The sequence below is a fragment of the Lissotriton helveticus genome, chromosome 4_1, assembly GCF_964261635.1.
Source record: "Lissotriton helveticus chromosome 4_1, aLisHel1.1, whole genome shotgun sequence".
Taxonomy (NCBI): domain Eukaryota; kingdom Metazoa; phylum Chordata; class Amphibia; order Caudata; family Salamandridae; genus Lissotriton; species Lissotriton helveticus.
In genome coordinates, this window is record NC_136063.1 from 1,921,514,013 (window position 1) to 1,921,530,583 (window position 16,571).

The following is a 16,571-nucleotide window of genomic DNA, read 5'->3' on the forward strand; positions in this document are numbered from 1 at the left end:
CCAATGTTATTTTTCTTATTATTTTTTAACACTTTTTTTGCCTTTTACGTTATACAACAGGGAACTCACACCAATGTTAGTGGTCCTTGGTGACACATTGACCAAATATTCCCAAGAAACGGCCACCCTTATTAAGCAGTGTGCCATAAGAGTGAAAAGGGGCTCCTACAAGTCATTTTCACTCTAGTTCTGAAGATGGCTTTGCTCCTACTCCTCGAAGTATTACAGCCTCCCCGCCCGAAGTTTGGGTCTAGTTGCGCCACTGAGCAAAACAGTTACGAGATATTTTGTTCAGTTTGGCCACGCCTAACCCCGTCACACAAACGCTGCCCACACTTTTCTTAAATCATGTCGACGACTGCTTCGAGGAAGCAAAATAAAATACATGGTTCCAACACTTAAGTACTGGTAACAGGAAAAGCACAATTCCTGAAAGTCTCTTTTTATGGAATCTCCCTAGCTGGTGTATTCCGACTCTTGGGGTTCAGATGCTGAAGATCTGAGTTGGCGTGATGATTTGCACATTCATCATGAAGCTACATGAATATGGAAATACAAGCTCTGGTCACGAGCCAATAGCGCAGCAGCGAGTCACGCGGCCCGTCCCAGCGCGGGCGGGGAGCTGGGCTGAGGGAAAACGAACTTCTCTGTTAGGTTATATCGTGCACACTTTAAGGGAAGGCTCCGTGATTAGACAGAGTCGACGGCGCTGAGGCAGAGAAGGGAGGGGATCACCAAGGGGAGGGAGTATCGCGCAATACTTTCAAGGCAGCTTCCTAGAAATTGGAAGAACCGCATTAAATACCTTTTATTTTCATAGCATGGTATTGAAATGCCTATTATACTTTTCCTCATAGACTCGTCCGCCTCTATGAACCAGCGGACTTATTTAGGAACGTCTTATTTGGACATTGCCAAAGGCGCGGTAGAGATTTTTATGAAGGTAAATCGTTTTTTAAAATAATATTTGAACGAATGACCTCTCCTGGATACACGTATCAAACTAACCGCGTTTACGTTTTTTCCGCCAGCTGCGTGCCCGGGACCCATCTAGTCGGGGAGACAGGTACATGCTAGTTACGTTTGACGACGCGCCATACGGCATTAAGGTAAATAAAATACTAATTATTTTTATTTCACTTCATGTTTTTCGCTTACGGGAGCGGTCAGATAACGCGTTCCTCCGCCCTGTTTTGTTTTCTGTCGGCGGAGCAAACCGTATACTCTACCACCTTCCGACGTTGCTCATCCTGTTTTACAATATGGCGGATTTCTTTACTTTTGTACGTCTGAAACAGAGGCGGAGATAACAGTAAGATGGGCGGGGTGTGCCTTAATATACTGCTGGCGACGTCAGCGCATTCCACTGTATGCGGATTGGCCACCTCATATGGGCGGTGCGTCTGTTTTTCTTTCTTTCCATGGTGGCGGTCTTGTTTCGGGGTCTTAAAGGTTTTCGCTTCTGGTGGTTTGGGGTTACTTTTGGGCGAGAGCGAATTACCGGAACTTGGTTACGGAAGGTTAAACCCAAGCAACCTACTGACCTACAGCCCTTGAAACAAGACTCCTATATAGCTTCCAACATTTCATTATGATTATGTGTGCCATTACAATGTTTGTAGTAGGTCTGTATGAGTCATTGGCCTCCCTTATGAGTGACTCTTTGAGTGACATTTTTATTTATTTATTTAATGCGATTTTATATAGCGCGAACATTACCCGAAGGTGTCAGAGCGCTTTACAAAAGAACCAGCTGCGTTACATAAGGACTTTTGATAACATGAGTTACATAAGAAATACAAACAAAAAATTGCAAATGTAAAGTTGTAAAGTCACTCAAGGAAGAGATATAAAGAGGGAAAAATTGCAAATGTACAAGTTGTAAAATCACTCAAGAAAGAGGTATAAACTCTAAAAACACATAGGAATGGTAATAAGTACAAAGGTCTACATATACTAGTGGTTAGAGTTCTATATATACAAATAGTAAATTCACTATAACATAGGAACATAAAAAACATTACACAGTTTCATGCCACACGATAGGTGGGGTAAAGAGCTGGGTAGCGGGGGAAAGTAAAAAGGGTTGGAATGAGGAGCAGAGCATGAGGAACAGGTAAGCGTGAAAAAAGAAACTTAAAGTGAAACCAAAAGCCGGGGTTAATGTCAGCAAAACTGGTTGGGGCCCCACAAACAAAAAGACCAAAGTTGGGTTCAGATTTTGCAATAAAATCATTGTGGACAAGGAAATGGTTAGAGAGGGAGGGTACAAGACACAGTCCAGGGTCACGCATTGTCCAATAAGTCAATTTACACCAGAAAGACCGTCAAGATGGAGGATCTAGGTTAAAGACCACAATGACAACACTACAAAATGGCGGTGTTGCTGTTTGGTGAGAAACCAATCGGAAAAGCCACAATGGAAAAATCAACCCCATGGAACAGCATTGTACGGGGGAGGTGGCCACACAAACAGCATGAGGAAGGCTGGCGAATGCCGGTCAGTCCCAGGTCCCCTCGGGCAAAGACACTCTGGGCCACAGAGCAGCAGTGCCTCCGCTCAACATGCCATGTTGGAAGGAGAGGTCCGCTCAGAAGACCAGCCGCAGCCCCGGATGAAAGGGCGGCAAGGCGTCTGCGGGGTCAGGAGTGTGCGCCCACAAGCAAGCACATAGGAAGAAAAGCAATCATCATTGCTCCATGCAGCAGTGCAGCAGCACCCACGCTGGACAATTCTCAGCTGATCCAGGATGCGAAGTGTGAAGCCAGGCGACCGCGAGCCTGGAAGGCATGCGACGGCTGAAGGTATAGTGCCCAGCCCATCTCCTCAACAGCCGCCAGAGCAGCCCAGCTGGGCATCTGCCACGTTGAAATGGATCCGCGATCGACGAAGACCCCGCCAAGCATCGGAGGAGCACCGGGCATCAGCTGTGCAGAAATTGGTATCGCCATAGGCCGAACCTCGGCGGTCAGATGGAGGGCTGGGAAGACGGTGCCACAGCGGCCAGTCCGACTGGGTAGAAAGTTCGTCAAACGTTGCAGATGCCGGTTTCGAATTGGATCTCGTTAGTTAGAAGATCGAGGGATCGCCATCCAAGGAAACCCAGGTGAGTATGTATAAGGGTCAAGGAGGGGAGTGGTTTTTAGAGGATTTAGCCAAAAAGACAGTCCCTGGCCTGGAGTTCCCGGCCGGAGCTCCTCACCTTTCGGCCATCTTGCCAGTGTTTCTATCACAAGTTATTGAACAAAAAGCTGTGCAGATCCATAGTTTTGAATTGAGGTATTGGTAGTTCTGCAGTCACAATGGTGGTAGCTAAATGAAAAGTACCAGTATCCAGTGGAAAAATATAACCTAATGAACTAGCTGTAGTTGTCCAAGATGACGTTCCATTCTACTTGCAGCTCAGATACTCAAAACACACCTTTTCAGACTCGCACAAAGAAAATTATTTAGCAGGTAAGATTTATTACTTTCCTGACTTCCAATCATTTATAAAGCAACTTGTCAAACCGTTTAATAACTTCATGACATAAACCACTTACTTCTATGTGGTTGCCTTTCTCCACTTTGAAAGTGAGCTCCGACCAGGAAAACATCTTGCATTATTTCCTTTCACTTTCTCTTGCAAGATCTCAATGGTGATTTCTTTGCAGCAGTAGTTCCCACATGTCTGAGTACCCACTAACGATTTTTTGCTCTCCTTCACAATAACGTGGTCATTTCTTTTCTTACCAAATGATGTGCAGATGATCCCCTCTTACCTATAAATTGAACACATCTCACCTGCATAGATATTTTCAGGCTGCCTGAACTAGAAATTCGAGCCACACATCTCGTCGGAGGCGCCACTCTGGAGACTCCTGAATTAACCTTACTTGACCTGTCAACTCACACGGTATCGGCTCACATCACACAGTCACCTGGTTAGGAGCCGATATCACATGGTGGCAGGGAAAACGAGCTGAAAACCACTGTAAATAGAGGATTTGCAGCTCGTTTTCCGAGTCTTTGAACTGCAGACGTCCTTTAAGTGCTGTTAAAACACCGCAGGAAATCGGTACCAGCCTCAGCAAGCTTTTTTGTTTTGTTTTTGGAGGAGGGGGTTTGGGGGTAAAAGTGCCTTGCAGGTACTTCTTGGCATGAGGCCCCGCCTCCTATGCCCCACCCTCCTCACACAGTGAGATTTTTGTTCAAGTTGGTAGGTATGCTTTATGAATGAGATGGGGAAGCGAAACCCTGGATGTGGTTATACAGAGGCTATGCCAGCTCTTCAGCCAGTGGTCTACTGAAATGCCCTGATGTGCAGGCTCTGCAGCAGGGCGTGCAGGGGTTCTGCAGGCAAGGGGTTGTATCTGGCAGAGTCCTGCGAGATCAGGGCTAGGAAGGAAACCAGACTATGACAACTGAAACGAAGTCAGTTGGTCTATCAAACTAAATATACCCTGATGCATGAATAGCAGTGGTAGCTCAAGTGTATACAGACAGATTACCTATATTGACAATGTAACAGAACTTAAGGAACTTGACTTCAGAGACTGGATACCCCCATGGGTGACAAGCAGTGCTCTAAAAATCCACCTCACATTACATCTCTGTGGCAGCTACACTCACCCAGTTGTCTTACAGACATTGCAGAGTACTCTAAGATAATTAGTTCAAGTGTGGGTATTAGGCACTAATAAACAGGTCCACGACTACGTAGTTCGCCCACAAACTCTAAAGTGTAGTCTAATGCAGAATTAGTGCCAGATCTTTATCACTACATTACATTAATAATCTGTATGCCAAGGGTTGTGCATGCCATGTCAGTAATGAGCTGTGCGGGTGCCCGGTCAATTACTGCTGCTGGAAATTCACATTGACCGGTTCTCTGGTGCCCAGTGGGTAGCTACACCTGGGTGTTCAACTGTGCTATTTGTCACGGAGAGGTTAGGATGTTTTTTGACTTAAGAACATGCTGAAAGTCCTATGGCAGCTGGACAGCTCATTTCATAGTCCTCAAACTAACTTACAGAATTGCTTTTGATGGGTGACTTCATCCATCCAGTATTGGCACTCCGAATCATCTACAGTCCTGTCCGGTTCGGGCAGTACATACTCTCACTACAGCTGTGTCACACTCTTATGCTGAGGTAAAGCAACAATGGTCCTGTCGGATTCGAGACAAGATTCCTAGCACATGCACATTAATAGTAACTATTAACTATTAAGTAGCATGTGCTAGGAATCTTGTCTTGAATCCGACAGGACCATTGTTGCTTTACCTCAAAATTGCCCAGGTTCTGAGGAATACTGGGTTACCCCATTGTAACTTACTACACTCTTATGGTGGGCATGGTATGTACCCTCTGAGTTAATCCAATCAGAGGGAGACACCGGGGAGTACAGACTCAGCCCTCCTCTCCGTGCAAACAGAAAACATTGTTGCGAAGAGCTGAGCAGTGGAGTAAATAATCATGACACCACCTGTAATGCTGGCGATGACGCCTGTTTGTCACTGCCTGGGGAAATAAAGGTAGAGCTCGAGTACGCTGACATCGGACATGCGCTTAAGTTTAATTGTATGACAATTTAGGTTACATGCACAAACATCTTAGAAATTTGTTAGGTTAACCCTTGATGCGGGGCACTTGGCAGAGCTACTGCTAAACATTAGTGTGATCTTTTTTTTTTTTTACTTCAGGTGACTCACAGCAGGCCACAAGTTTGAGAATACACATTGCCACAGTGTCCTTTGCCTGGACACTAGGGTGACCACCTGACATGGAGACAAATTCTGGACAGGACTGTAAAAAAGTCAGGACAAAGGGTCAAAATTCGGGACAAACAGTCAATATTACGAACACATCCAAGGAGAGGCTATACCCCACTAATTTATCATTTCATTCATTTTCTACATAGCACTATTTATTCACTATGCTCTATAAGATTGCCTCTAGGTATGCTGCGTTCAGGTGGTACATTATGTTCTTGTTCAATAGTAAGTGAATGCCCTTGAGCACGGCATCGAGGGCATCACCCCTACCCAAATTTACCCAATCTAGGAGAGAAAGCAACAGCAAAAATGTGATTATGTTTCTACACCTTTCTGTAATGGGCTGCATGACACTAGTGAAGATGGTCATGTTACCCCGCCATTGTATTATTTTGCAAACTTTTCCCTGCTCATCCCCTGTTCCTTCTTCAGACAGTGCAACACATCCCTTATTTCTCTGATCTGGAGGTTGGGGCACTGCTGGGTGGCTCTTTCCTCTCTAAAGCTACCCGTGGCTACTGGTGTATTAGCCCTTCCGGGCTAATACACACATTATTATTTAGCTGCACAGTTCCAGTGGGGGGCTTGCTTGCTGTCTGGATGCTGCCTGCATGTGACGGGGTTTACCCGTAAAGACTTTAAGGAGGACTTACTTCACTATTCATTGTTTCCTACAAGCCATTCTACCCAGCACCACCTGGGGGTATTCCGCAGGGGGCTTGCTTGCCTCACTAGAACCTGTAAACTCACTAATACGAAGAAAAAAAACACGCTCCCATAATTACTTTGCAAGACCTCTCCGCTTGCACAGGACAGCTTCGCACAAGCCAACTCTGTCAATGGCATTCTGCAGGCCATTCAAAATTGGGGGATTTGTTTGTTGACTGCAAGATACTAGATTTCCAAACCCTTATGGTGGACTACAATTTCCACTGGGTCAATTCCTTATTTAAAAACACCTTAAATACTCATTAGATATCCTATTTCATGTCCGCCACATAGCATCAAACCCACACTAGGCGCACCAGTTGCTGTACACCATACGGACTGGTGGTAAACCGACAAAAGGTGAGTGTACAGAGATTTCCTGCAACATGACGACAAATCCAAGGCTTCTCTCCATACTAACTGGGAGAATGAAATGGCAAACCCTCTGCATGATGCAGACTGGGCTAAAATAGTGGAATATCCTCACAAAGAATCCAGCTGCTACCATTTTAAAAATGTTCAATTTAATTTTCTGAATTGAGCCTAACTTACACCTGACGAATTAACAAGATATACTGGGAGCTGCAGCTGCATGTCCTTACTTTATGCAGATAGATGCTGATATGCTTCATATGCTTTGGTCTTACCCCACACTCCTTTCATACTGGCAGAGTGTTCTTGAGGAGCTGTCGAACATGAAGGGATGTGCACCAACGAATTAACAAACAGTAGTCCAATTGTGTGTGTGTCCCCCCCTAAGTTGAGAAACCCTCCACCAAGTTCCTCGACCTGGCTCTTCCTCTAGCAAAACACATTTTTACACTGCACTGTAAGGATTCACTTCCTCCTCCTATCGTAAGTTGGACCAAGGTCTCCTCTCTTGGTTTTTGATTGAGAGCACCCTTTTACCAGGGAGGACTGGCCGGTCCGAAAAAATATTTTATTGCATAGGCATCAGAAATTTTGGTGGAGCGCTTTAAAGGCTACACCTAGAATTATACTCTCCCCTGTAATCCACCCTGACACCACACTTTCGGTTTCTATGTACTTGTTCTTGTCACATCTAGGCAACTACACAAGGCAGTGGTCTAAGTGTGTCTATCGCCAACACACTGACGCGATTTCCCCCAGTTGATCACTTTCTTTTAAGCACTACAGGGTTCATTTCTCTGCTTCCCTACACTAATTGTGAATGCAGTGATGACTGGGCCGGGGGATGAGAAGGGAAAGTTTATTATGAGTCAGTTTGTTGCACAGAAACAAAAAAAGTTGTGTCCTTACTCTTCATAAATGTATGTATCCTAGCACTGTTCTTCTGTAATTGTACAATGGAATCTGTTGCTACATACCTGGCTACTATCATGCTGTCTAACCACTTTTGGCATACAACAATACAATCTTAAAAAAAAACATATGGTTCTGTTTCAATTTAGTACATTGGATCACAACATTCCATTGACCTTCATTTGAAGTGAATATGAACTTTAAAACATTAATTAACCCTCCCGCTTGACAACACTAGGAGTAAACAAATTATCTGGGGTCCCTTACATCATTGCCAATATTATTGTTATAGGCGGTGGAATATTACAGGCTAATAAAACATAAAGGTGAGTTTTTTGTACACAATCCACTGTTGAAACTACTGAATTACTTGAAAATGCTCTCAAATGTCAAGTAAATTAGACACATGAAGGAAATTGATTTGGCTTAAATTACACAATTTAGTAAAGAAGGGACTCCGGGATTTGATTTCTGGCTTCCTGGTCATAGTGCAACTAAGCCACTGATTAGATTATTTTTTTCTCAATCCCTTTTAAACCCAGAAGATAGTGTTTTTGTTCTATTCTGTAAGATGACAAGTATACCGTGTTAAAAAAGTACAGATCACAGGTTAATATGACACACTAGCTTTAATAAATAAAAAAACAATCATTGGCAAGGCCAGCAGGCTTTGCCTCTGCAAGAGGTATGGGCTATGCCAGTATCTTTTAGCCAAGTTGTATAGCAGAGTGGATTGGCATGGCATATAGTGGTGTGGAGTGGCAAAGACTGGAGTATAGTGACTTGGATGGGTGTAGAGCGGCTTGAAGTGGTGTACAGTGAAGTGGAGTAGAGTGCCGCAGAGTAGAGTGAACTGGTGTATTGTAAAGTGGATTGGCATCGAGTAGAGTGGAGTACAATGGCATAGAGTGAACTGGGTAGACTAGAGTGGTGTGGCATGGTGTAGAATGGTAAGTGGTAGCGTAAAGGGACGTGGATCGGAGTGGAGTTGAGTGGCGTACATTGGTTACCCATGAGAAAGAGAATCTGCATGATCAACAGTAACCAGCCCCACCAGGCAACAGTACACAGCTGCGCTGATTGATGAGACTCACAACACCCAGACCCGCATCCGATACTTATACCTTGTAATTCCATGCACCCTTTCCCAGTTCTTACACCCCTGTTCTATACGGCATTCACACTGCTCCAAATATCACCGTTGACACAAGGCCTACCAATCAGCTTCACATATAACTAACAGTATAATTGGCTATAACAGATGGAGTGTATTACTTGAATGTATGTCTTGTATTACAAATTGTCATGGTAAACTAAAAATGGCAATAAAAATATGTTTTAAAAAAAAAGAGAAAGAGAATCTGCACACTCTAGCCCACCCCACTGCACTCTATGCCACTGCAGTCTACACCACTCTAATCTACTCTGCACCACTCTATTCTAAGCCACTGGAATCTACTCTTCACCACTCTACACCACTGCGCTATATTCTATGCCAATGCACTCTGCACGACTGTACTCTACTCTGCACCACTCTAGTCTAGGCCACTGCATTCTATTCTGCATCACTGCACTCTACTCTGCACCACTGCACTATATACCACTGCATTCTACAACATTGCACTCTACTCTACTGCACTCTACTCTACCCTGCACCATTTTAATCTATGCCACGGCACTCTCTTCTGCATCAGTCTTCTCTACACCAATGCACGCAACTCTGCATCATTGAATCTACGCCACTCTCCTCTGGAGAACTTCACTCTACTGTGCACCACTGCTCTGTGCCGGTCTACCTTGCACCACTCTACCCTATGCCACTGCACCGTATACCACTCTACACACTTTACTCCACTGCGTTATATGCCACTCTACTCTGCTACACTCTACTCTGCACCACTCTCCTCTACACGGAATTTGCATTTGTCATTTAGCGGAAAGTCTAAAATTACAGAAAAATGCCGTCCATTGAAAGATCAATCACAGACATTTTGGCTAATTCAGGGACAGTTTGTAAATTCCAGATGGGTGGTCACCCTACTGGACATGTGTACGTTTAAAAAAATGTAATTGTTTTGTTGTCTGCACAGTTTAAAGGAAACCTCACCCTGGGGAAGTAAAATAAAAGATGGGAGGAAACAGCGTCTGTGAAAGGCTTGGCTAGGTAATGTAACTAGGCAGTCTTTAAAAGAGGCTTTGCTTACGTGGTTAATAGCGTGGTCTAATGCGTGTGAACCAGAATCCCGTGCTTGACACAGACTCCCACTGCGACCTGGCCAGCATCTGGGTATTTTTTCTTGATATATTCTGGTAGATGATCACACAACGATAAACGTATACATCCAAACTAAGCAAGATTGATCATTGTAAACAGTGCTTGTTTACATTCTATTCAGCAACAGATAAGTAACCACTCTCGTTCTTCCTTCACATCACTTTCTTCTGTGATCTCCATCTCTGCATTACACGCTTCCATTTTTGTCTCTCCACACATTATTCTAAAGTACCTTCCTCTTCCTGCCTCGCGCTTCATGACCTTCCTATGTTTCACTGTTCTGCTTGTACTTCTTTTAGTCTGATCTACGTCACCCCCCTCTCAGAAACACATGCACTCAACCCCTACATTTTCTTTAGGACGAGCCAAGACAGTGCTTGTGCTGTCTCTTCGAAACACGTATATACTTGGTGGGCTTACAGCCCACCCATTGCTTTTCATTTGTTTTTTTCAGTGTCCTTTAAAAATACTTGCTTCCAAGTGGTTAATCTTTCCTATTTGTCCCTCCTTTTCATCGGTTGTTCACTCCCACTGAGCACTTCGACTTCCTTCCACTTGTCGTATTTTAGTTACTGCCTCAAGAACTTTTTTTAAATTCAGAAAGAGCACTTCACACAAGCCTTCTTGTTTTGAATAGCTACAAGCTTTTCTGTTAACAGTACTGTTAATCTTGGTCTTATCTTGTCACATTTGCTGTTCCCTTAAAGACCAAGATCAAATGTCAGAGGCTGTTTCCAAGAGTGTTCCTGTTTCCTTTTGACAATCTTTTGACCATCTGCTCCTGTGTAATTGCAGCATGTGATGCCAGGGGTTTTCATTGCACCAACGTTTTAAATTTAACGTAAGTTGTTAAAAAAGGTTTAGATCATCTCTCATATGGTGTTGTAGTGCATTATGATTGGCAATTTTTCCCTTGTTACTGCTCCTTTTTATAATGTGAAAGATGTTACATGTTTTAAAAAGTGTACCAACTGGTGACATGTGCGCTTACCTAAATGCACTACTGTGCATACCTTTAACAGGTTATAGGCTGTAGGCGTTGCTTCTGAAAATTATGTTAACATCCTAGCAGTTTCTTGTTAATTATCTCCTATTTTTTAAAAGCAAACATATGGTATCCTTGAATTTTTAGGTCTCGCCTGTCGATGCGCATGCGCATCGAGCAAGGCGAGAGTATTGGGACTTATCCGCTCTTTATCCACACTGCAAGGAATCGTGGCGATTCCTTGCAGTGCCCGTGACTTTTAAGCTCAATGCGCATGCGCATTGAGCTTAAAAGCGCGTGCACGTCCGTCTTTGTTTACCCGCTCCGCCCCCTCCCCTTCCCGCCGTCTCGCATTTCCCCTGTCGCACTTCTCCTCCCCCTCCCCTCTCTTCCCTCCGTCTTGTTTATTGTACCCGCTCCGCCCCCTCCCCTTCCCGCCGTGTCGCATTTCTCTTCCCCCCTCCCCTCTCTTCCCTCCGTCTTGTATGCCACTCGCAACGCTCCCTGTCTCACACAGATCCGACATTAGTTCATGTTAACTTTGTATGTGGTCATCGATTCTTTAGGATGTTAAAGTTCACAAACTGTTCTCCTGCTTGCAATTGACAATGTACATAACATGTACTGTATTGCGCAAAACACATCCTGCTGACAAATTAGTTAATCCCTAAGCTATAACACGCAATTCTCTGGACTACAAGTTTTTACCCGCTCCGCCCCCTCCCCTTCCCGCCGTCTCGCATTTCCCCTGTCGCACTTCTCCTCCTCCCTCCCCTCTCTTCCCTCCGTCTTGTTTATTGTACCCGCTCCGCCCCCTCCCCTTCCCGCCGTGTCGCATTTCTCCTCCCCCCTCCCCTCTCTTCCCTCCGTCTTGTATGCCACTCGCAACGCTCCCTGTTGCTGTCTCACACAGATCCGACATTAGTTCATGTTAACTTTGTATGTGGTCATCGATTCTTTAGGATGTTAAAGTTCACAAACTGTTCTCCTGCTTGCAATTGACAATGTACATAACATGTACTGTATTGCGCAAAACACATCCTACTGACAAATTAGTTAATCCCTAAGCTATAACACGCAATTCTCTGGACTACAAGTTAATTTCAACAGGTATGCTCGAGAAAACCTCCAGTTCCAGGTTTTAAACTCAGCGCCATACACAGGTTAGAACGTGCATGCTAGCACGTTGGCCACGCCACGCAGTATTTAAACAGGACCTCACACGCGGCACTTCACGCATCACCAGCCACATCAAGAAGGAGATAGACCCTTGCAGCTCTGCTCGAAAGTAAGTCTGCCCCACTTTTGCTCTCGCTAGACGGCAGAAATCACCATTTTAAACAAGACACCTTACCGGCACAAGTCCACGAAAGACCCGTATTAACAGCTCACGGTTTGTTTAACTGATTGCACCCAATGTTTATGAGGATAACAATTACCGTTGGTCCTCTCTTTAGACACTTCCTGAATCACGCTAGGTAAAAAGAACTCCGCCCGCGCCTACTATAATGACGCTTATTCTGCATGTTTATTGTTTTCAACGAGTGGCACATATGGCCGACCAACTGCATTATGAGCTACCTGAGACATTCTGATGTTAGGTTTTCCTATTCTTTATCCCCGCAGGTAATCGCTTTCGCTGCACTTAACCCCCACCCCCCCCATTTGCAGCAGCCCTACTGTCCTGTACCTGTACTCACAGTGCAAGCACCCAGTGCAGCCCAATCCAGACTTGCAGCAGCCGTACTGCCGCTGTACTCGTACTCACACTGAGATCAAGCAGTGCATCTTCTTAATCCCTACTTGCACAACTCCCTACTTTTTCATTACCAGGACACCAAGCAGTTGTCCAGCCTTGCAACCTGACCTGCAGCGCCCCCTTATGTCCCAGTACCGAAGCACACACACATACAGTCCCGTCACTACCCTAACTGTCGGACGCGTCCCAGCATCACTAGTTTGTGGCACTCACCCTAGACCCCCCGAAAACAGCAGCGCCGTGTCCCGCTGCTCGCATTCTTCCCTGACAGCACCGCGCATCTTGCCCGCCTTCGGCTCGAAGGAGATTATCCCCCACAGCTGCCCCGGAGCGTGGCGGGAGGAGGGGCAGGGACCAGATAGACTCGCCGCCTCCCTCCGTCCAATCGCATCGTCTGCAATCTGGTATCAATAATTTAATTTATAGGCACGATAAACGCTCCCAGCTCTGGCCGGTGGGGGGATTTGCTCAGCGTTTTTGCATCTGTCTAATTTGATGTGGTGTAATTGGTTATTTAGATCCGCTCACCCACACTCACCCTCACTCACCCTCACTCACCCTCACTCACCCTCACTCACCCTCAACCCCTCACCCTCACTCACCCTCACCCACACTCACCCTCACTCACCCTCAACGCCTCACCCTCACTCACCCTCAACCCCTCACTCACCCTCAACCCCTCACCCTCACTCACCCTCACTCACCCTCACTTACCCTCAACCCTTCACCCTCAACCCCTCACTCACCCTCACTCTCACTCACCCTCACTCACCCTCAACCCCTCAGCATCACCCTCACTCACCCTCACCCTCACTCACCCTCAACCCCTCACCTACCCTCACCCTCAACCCCTCACCCTCACCCTCACTCACCCTCAACACCTCACTCGCCCTCACCCTCACTCACCCTCAACACCTCACCCTCAACCCCTCACCCTCACTCACCCTCACCCACCCTCACTCACCCTCAACCCCTCACCCTCACTCACCCACCCTGAATCCCTCACCCTCACCCACCCTCAACCCCTCACCCTAACTCACACTCACCCTCACTCACCCTCACTCACCCTCACCCTCACTCACCCTCACCCTCACTCACCCTCAACCCCTCACCCTCACACAGTGCAATAGGTCTCGGAGCATTTGAGTTAGAGCTTTTAGAAATGTTTATGGCTTTTTTTTTTTATTCTTTAGCATTGGCTACAGGAAACAAAAATGCTAAAGATTTACAAAAAAACCCATAAACAATTCTAAAAGCACTAACTCTAATGCTGCGAGACCTATTGCATTTCCAATGCTTGTTTTGTTTGTTGTAGTAGTTATGATAAATTATTTCGAGCAATGGCTATATAAAGACTTGCATCCAAATCAGCATCCCACAGCACCAGTTAAAGGTACGTGAAAACACTGGCGCACCCTCAAAAACTGACACACAGGCTGACTCTCTCACAAGCAACCATCACGTGTGTGCGTGCACACTTTCACACACTGCTTCCTGCTTTTAAAAAAGGGTGAGTGGACAGTACGATTCAAATGATGCTACCACGTGCATGCAAGGTTTGCTTCCATACTTTTAATAGATTAATGCTCTGCTTAACATATGATTAACTTTTTTTCAAACAGTTCAACACAGTTTCATGTGAGCAGTTGACACGAGTGATCTATGTTTTCACTCGCGGTGAGCTTTTCTATTAACAGGGCTGTAATTCTTGCTCTTATCTTGTTGCCTTTGCTGTTCAATCAAAATGAGATCAAATATTAGACGCTGTTTCCCCAAGGGTGCCAGTTTCCTTTTGACTAACTTTTGACCTTCTACCGGTGTAATTACAGCGTGTGATGGCAGGGGTTTTCATCACACCAAACTTTTTAAACATAACAAATTGTTAAAAAAGGTTTTGCGTCATCTCTCATATGGTGTACTGCATTCGCACTTTTTCCCTTGCTCTTGTTACTTGTTAGGGCTCGCGCCCTGTGTTGCATTGCGCAGCAGGGCGAGAGCCCTTTTGTGGAGGGTTCCAAAACGGACCGTGGAATCGCACAGGCTCATGCGTGTGCGATTCCTTTTGAGCCATAGTATTGGTGTTTGCGGTCGTCTTTTTTAGAAAGACCGCACCAATAGGCCAAAGGCGGTCCCGTTGCTCTGCCCATGGCCTATTGATGTCTGTTACCCGTATGCCGTCATCTGTTTTCAATTATCGTGCCCAGACATGGGCGGGATAATTGAAAACATATCGCTCGCTGTGGCGCGCACGCACCACTCGCGGGCTCGTCACCCCATGTTTTAATTCGGGCGATACTGTGCAGCGCGTGCTTACATGCACACGGTAAATATGCTATAGATAAGCAAGGCAAATAGAAGCCATGATGGCGCTAAAGAGACAAAGGGACCCCGAAAGAATTGCCTTTTAAACCTCTCCACTGATAGCTTTATTGATCAGGTGATTGCAATGGTTATTGATGAAATGGTTGTAATGCCTCAGAGTACAGGAAGATGCATGTACTGCTTCTGTCCTGGAGCATTGTTACTTTGTTCTTTTCGATTAATAATTTTGCAAGACGGAATAAGTAAATAAAATCACGTGTAATCCCGCGCATTGCCCTCCGTTCTTTTCCGACAATCAGTGGAACAGATTCTCACTTTTTCAAACCTTTCTGCTTGAAATATTCATGAAAATTGTATGCACAATAGCCCCCTCACCTCAGCAATGAGATTCTCTATAAAATGACCACTTTTAACTAACGTCAGGTACCTCCGGTCGCAGCTTTTAGAAGCCCGGGGTACCGTCCGAGAGATAGGCGCACACCATGTTTTGCTTGCCATGCATGAGTACCAAGTGTGAATTACAACAGTTTCTTTGTCTTCTTTTATCGTAAGGGTCTTTGAAACTATAGGCCTTTACAAAATAACTAGAGCTTCAGCGAGTTGGCCACCGTTGGGTAGTAGATATAGAATATCCAAAACAGAACAAGGCAGGTCACTTGGCGAATGTTTAACTCTGCAATGGTTCACTTAATACGAGTTATATTTGACATTCAATTATATCCATTAGCGGTTGGTGACTCCCTTTGAAACAAGCATTTGCAATGCAATAGGTCTCGCATTTTTAAAGTTTGAGCTATTGGTGTTGCATTATTTAGCAATGCCAATAGCTCAAACTTTAATAATGCGAGACCTGTTGCATTGCAAATGCTTGTTTTTAATGTTAAAGATGTTCCATGTTTGGAAAGTGTACCAACTGGTCACGTGTGCGTGCTTAAAAGCATGCCTGTGCGTACTATCAGCAAGTTACAGGTTGTATGCGTCACTTCTGAAAATTATTTTAACATCCTAGCACTGGAATGAAAACATATTATTTTGGGGATGTTCCATTAAGTGTGCACACACTTATAATTAATGAATCTGCCCTCCCATTCACCGCCCCACCCGTCCTCCCGTTCACCACCCCCACCTGCCCTTCCGTTCACCATAAACACCACCTCCACCCGCCCTCCCATACACCACCTCCACCCGCCCTCCCGTTCACCACCCCCACCCAATTGTCAAAGACAATAGCTCACCCATAGGTGAGACCTATTGGCTTTGCCAATGCTTTTTCTTTTGGTGTTATGTTGCATATTCAGGCAGCTATGTAGCTCCTTCACAAACTTATCCATAGAATCATGATTAAAATTGGCACATATGTTAACCTTTCGCTGCATAAAGCCATGCCTTGCATACCAATATAGTCACATTTTTAGGGCTCGGGCCTAGCGTACACTGCGCATGCAGTGTCGCGCAGCAAGAGTCCTTTTCCTGGGGTTTAGA

At 45.3% G+C, this 16,571-nt stretch overlaps 1 protein-coding gene across 2 annotated transcripts in view; it reads left to right on the forward strand.

Moving 5' to 3' along the window:
• Positions 1-657: 657 nt before the first annotated feature.
• LOC144829436 (integrator complex subunit 6-like) overlaps positions 658-16,571 on the forward strand; it is a 403,536-nt gene continuing 387,622 nt past the window's right edge. For both annotated transcript variants that reach the window (XM_078688577.1, XM_078688578.1), the window contains exons 1-2: positions 658-943; positions 1,032-1,109. In XM_078688577.1, the coding sequence (XP_078544703.1) occupies positions 833-943; positions 1,032-1,109 (189 nt within the window). In that variant the 5' untranslated portion in view covers positions 658-832. The remainder of the gene's footprint in view (positions 944-1,031; positions 1,110-16,571) is intronic.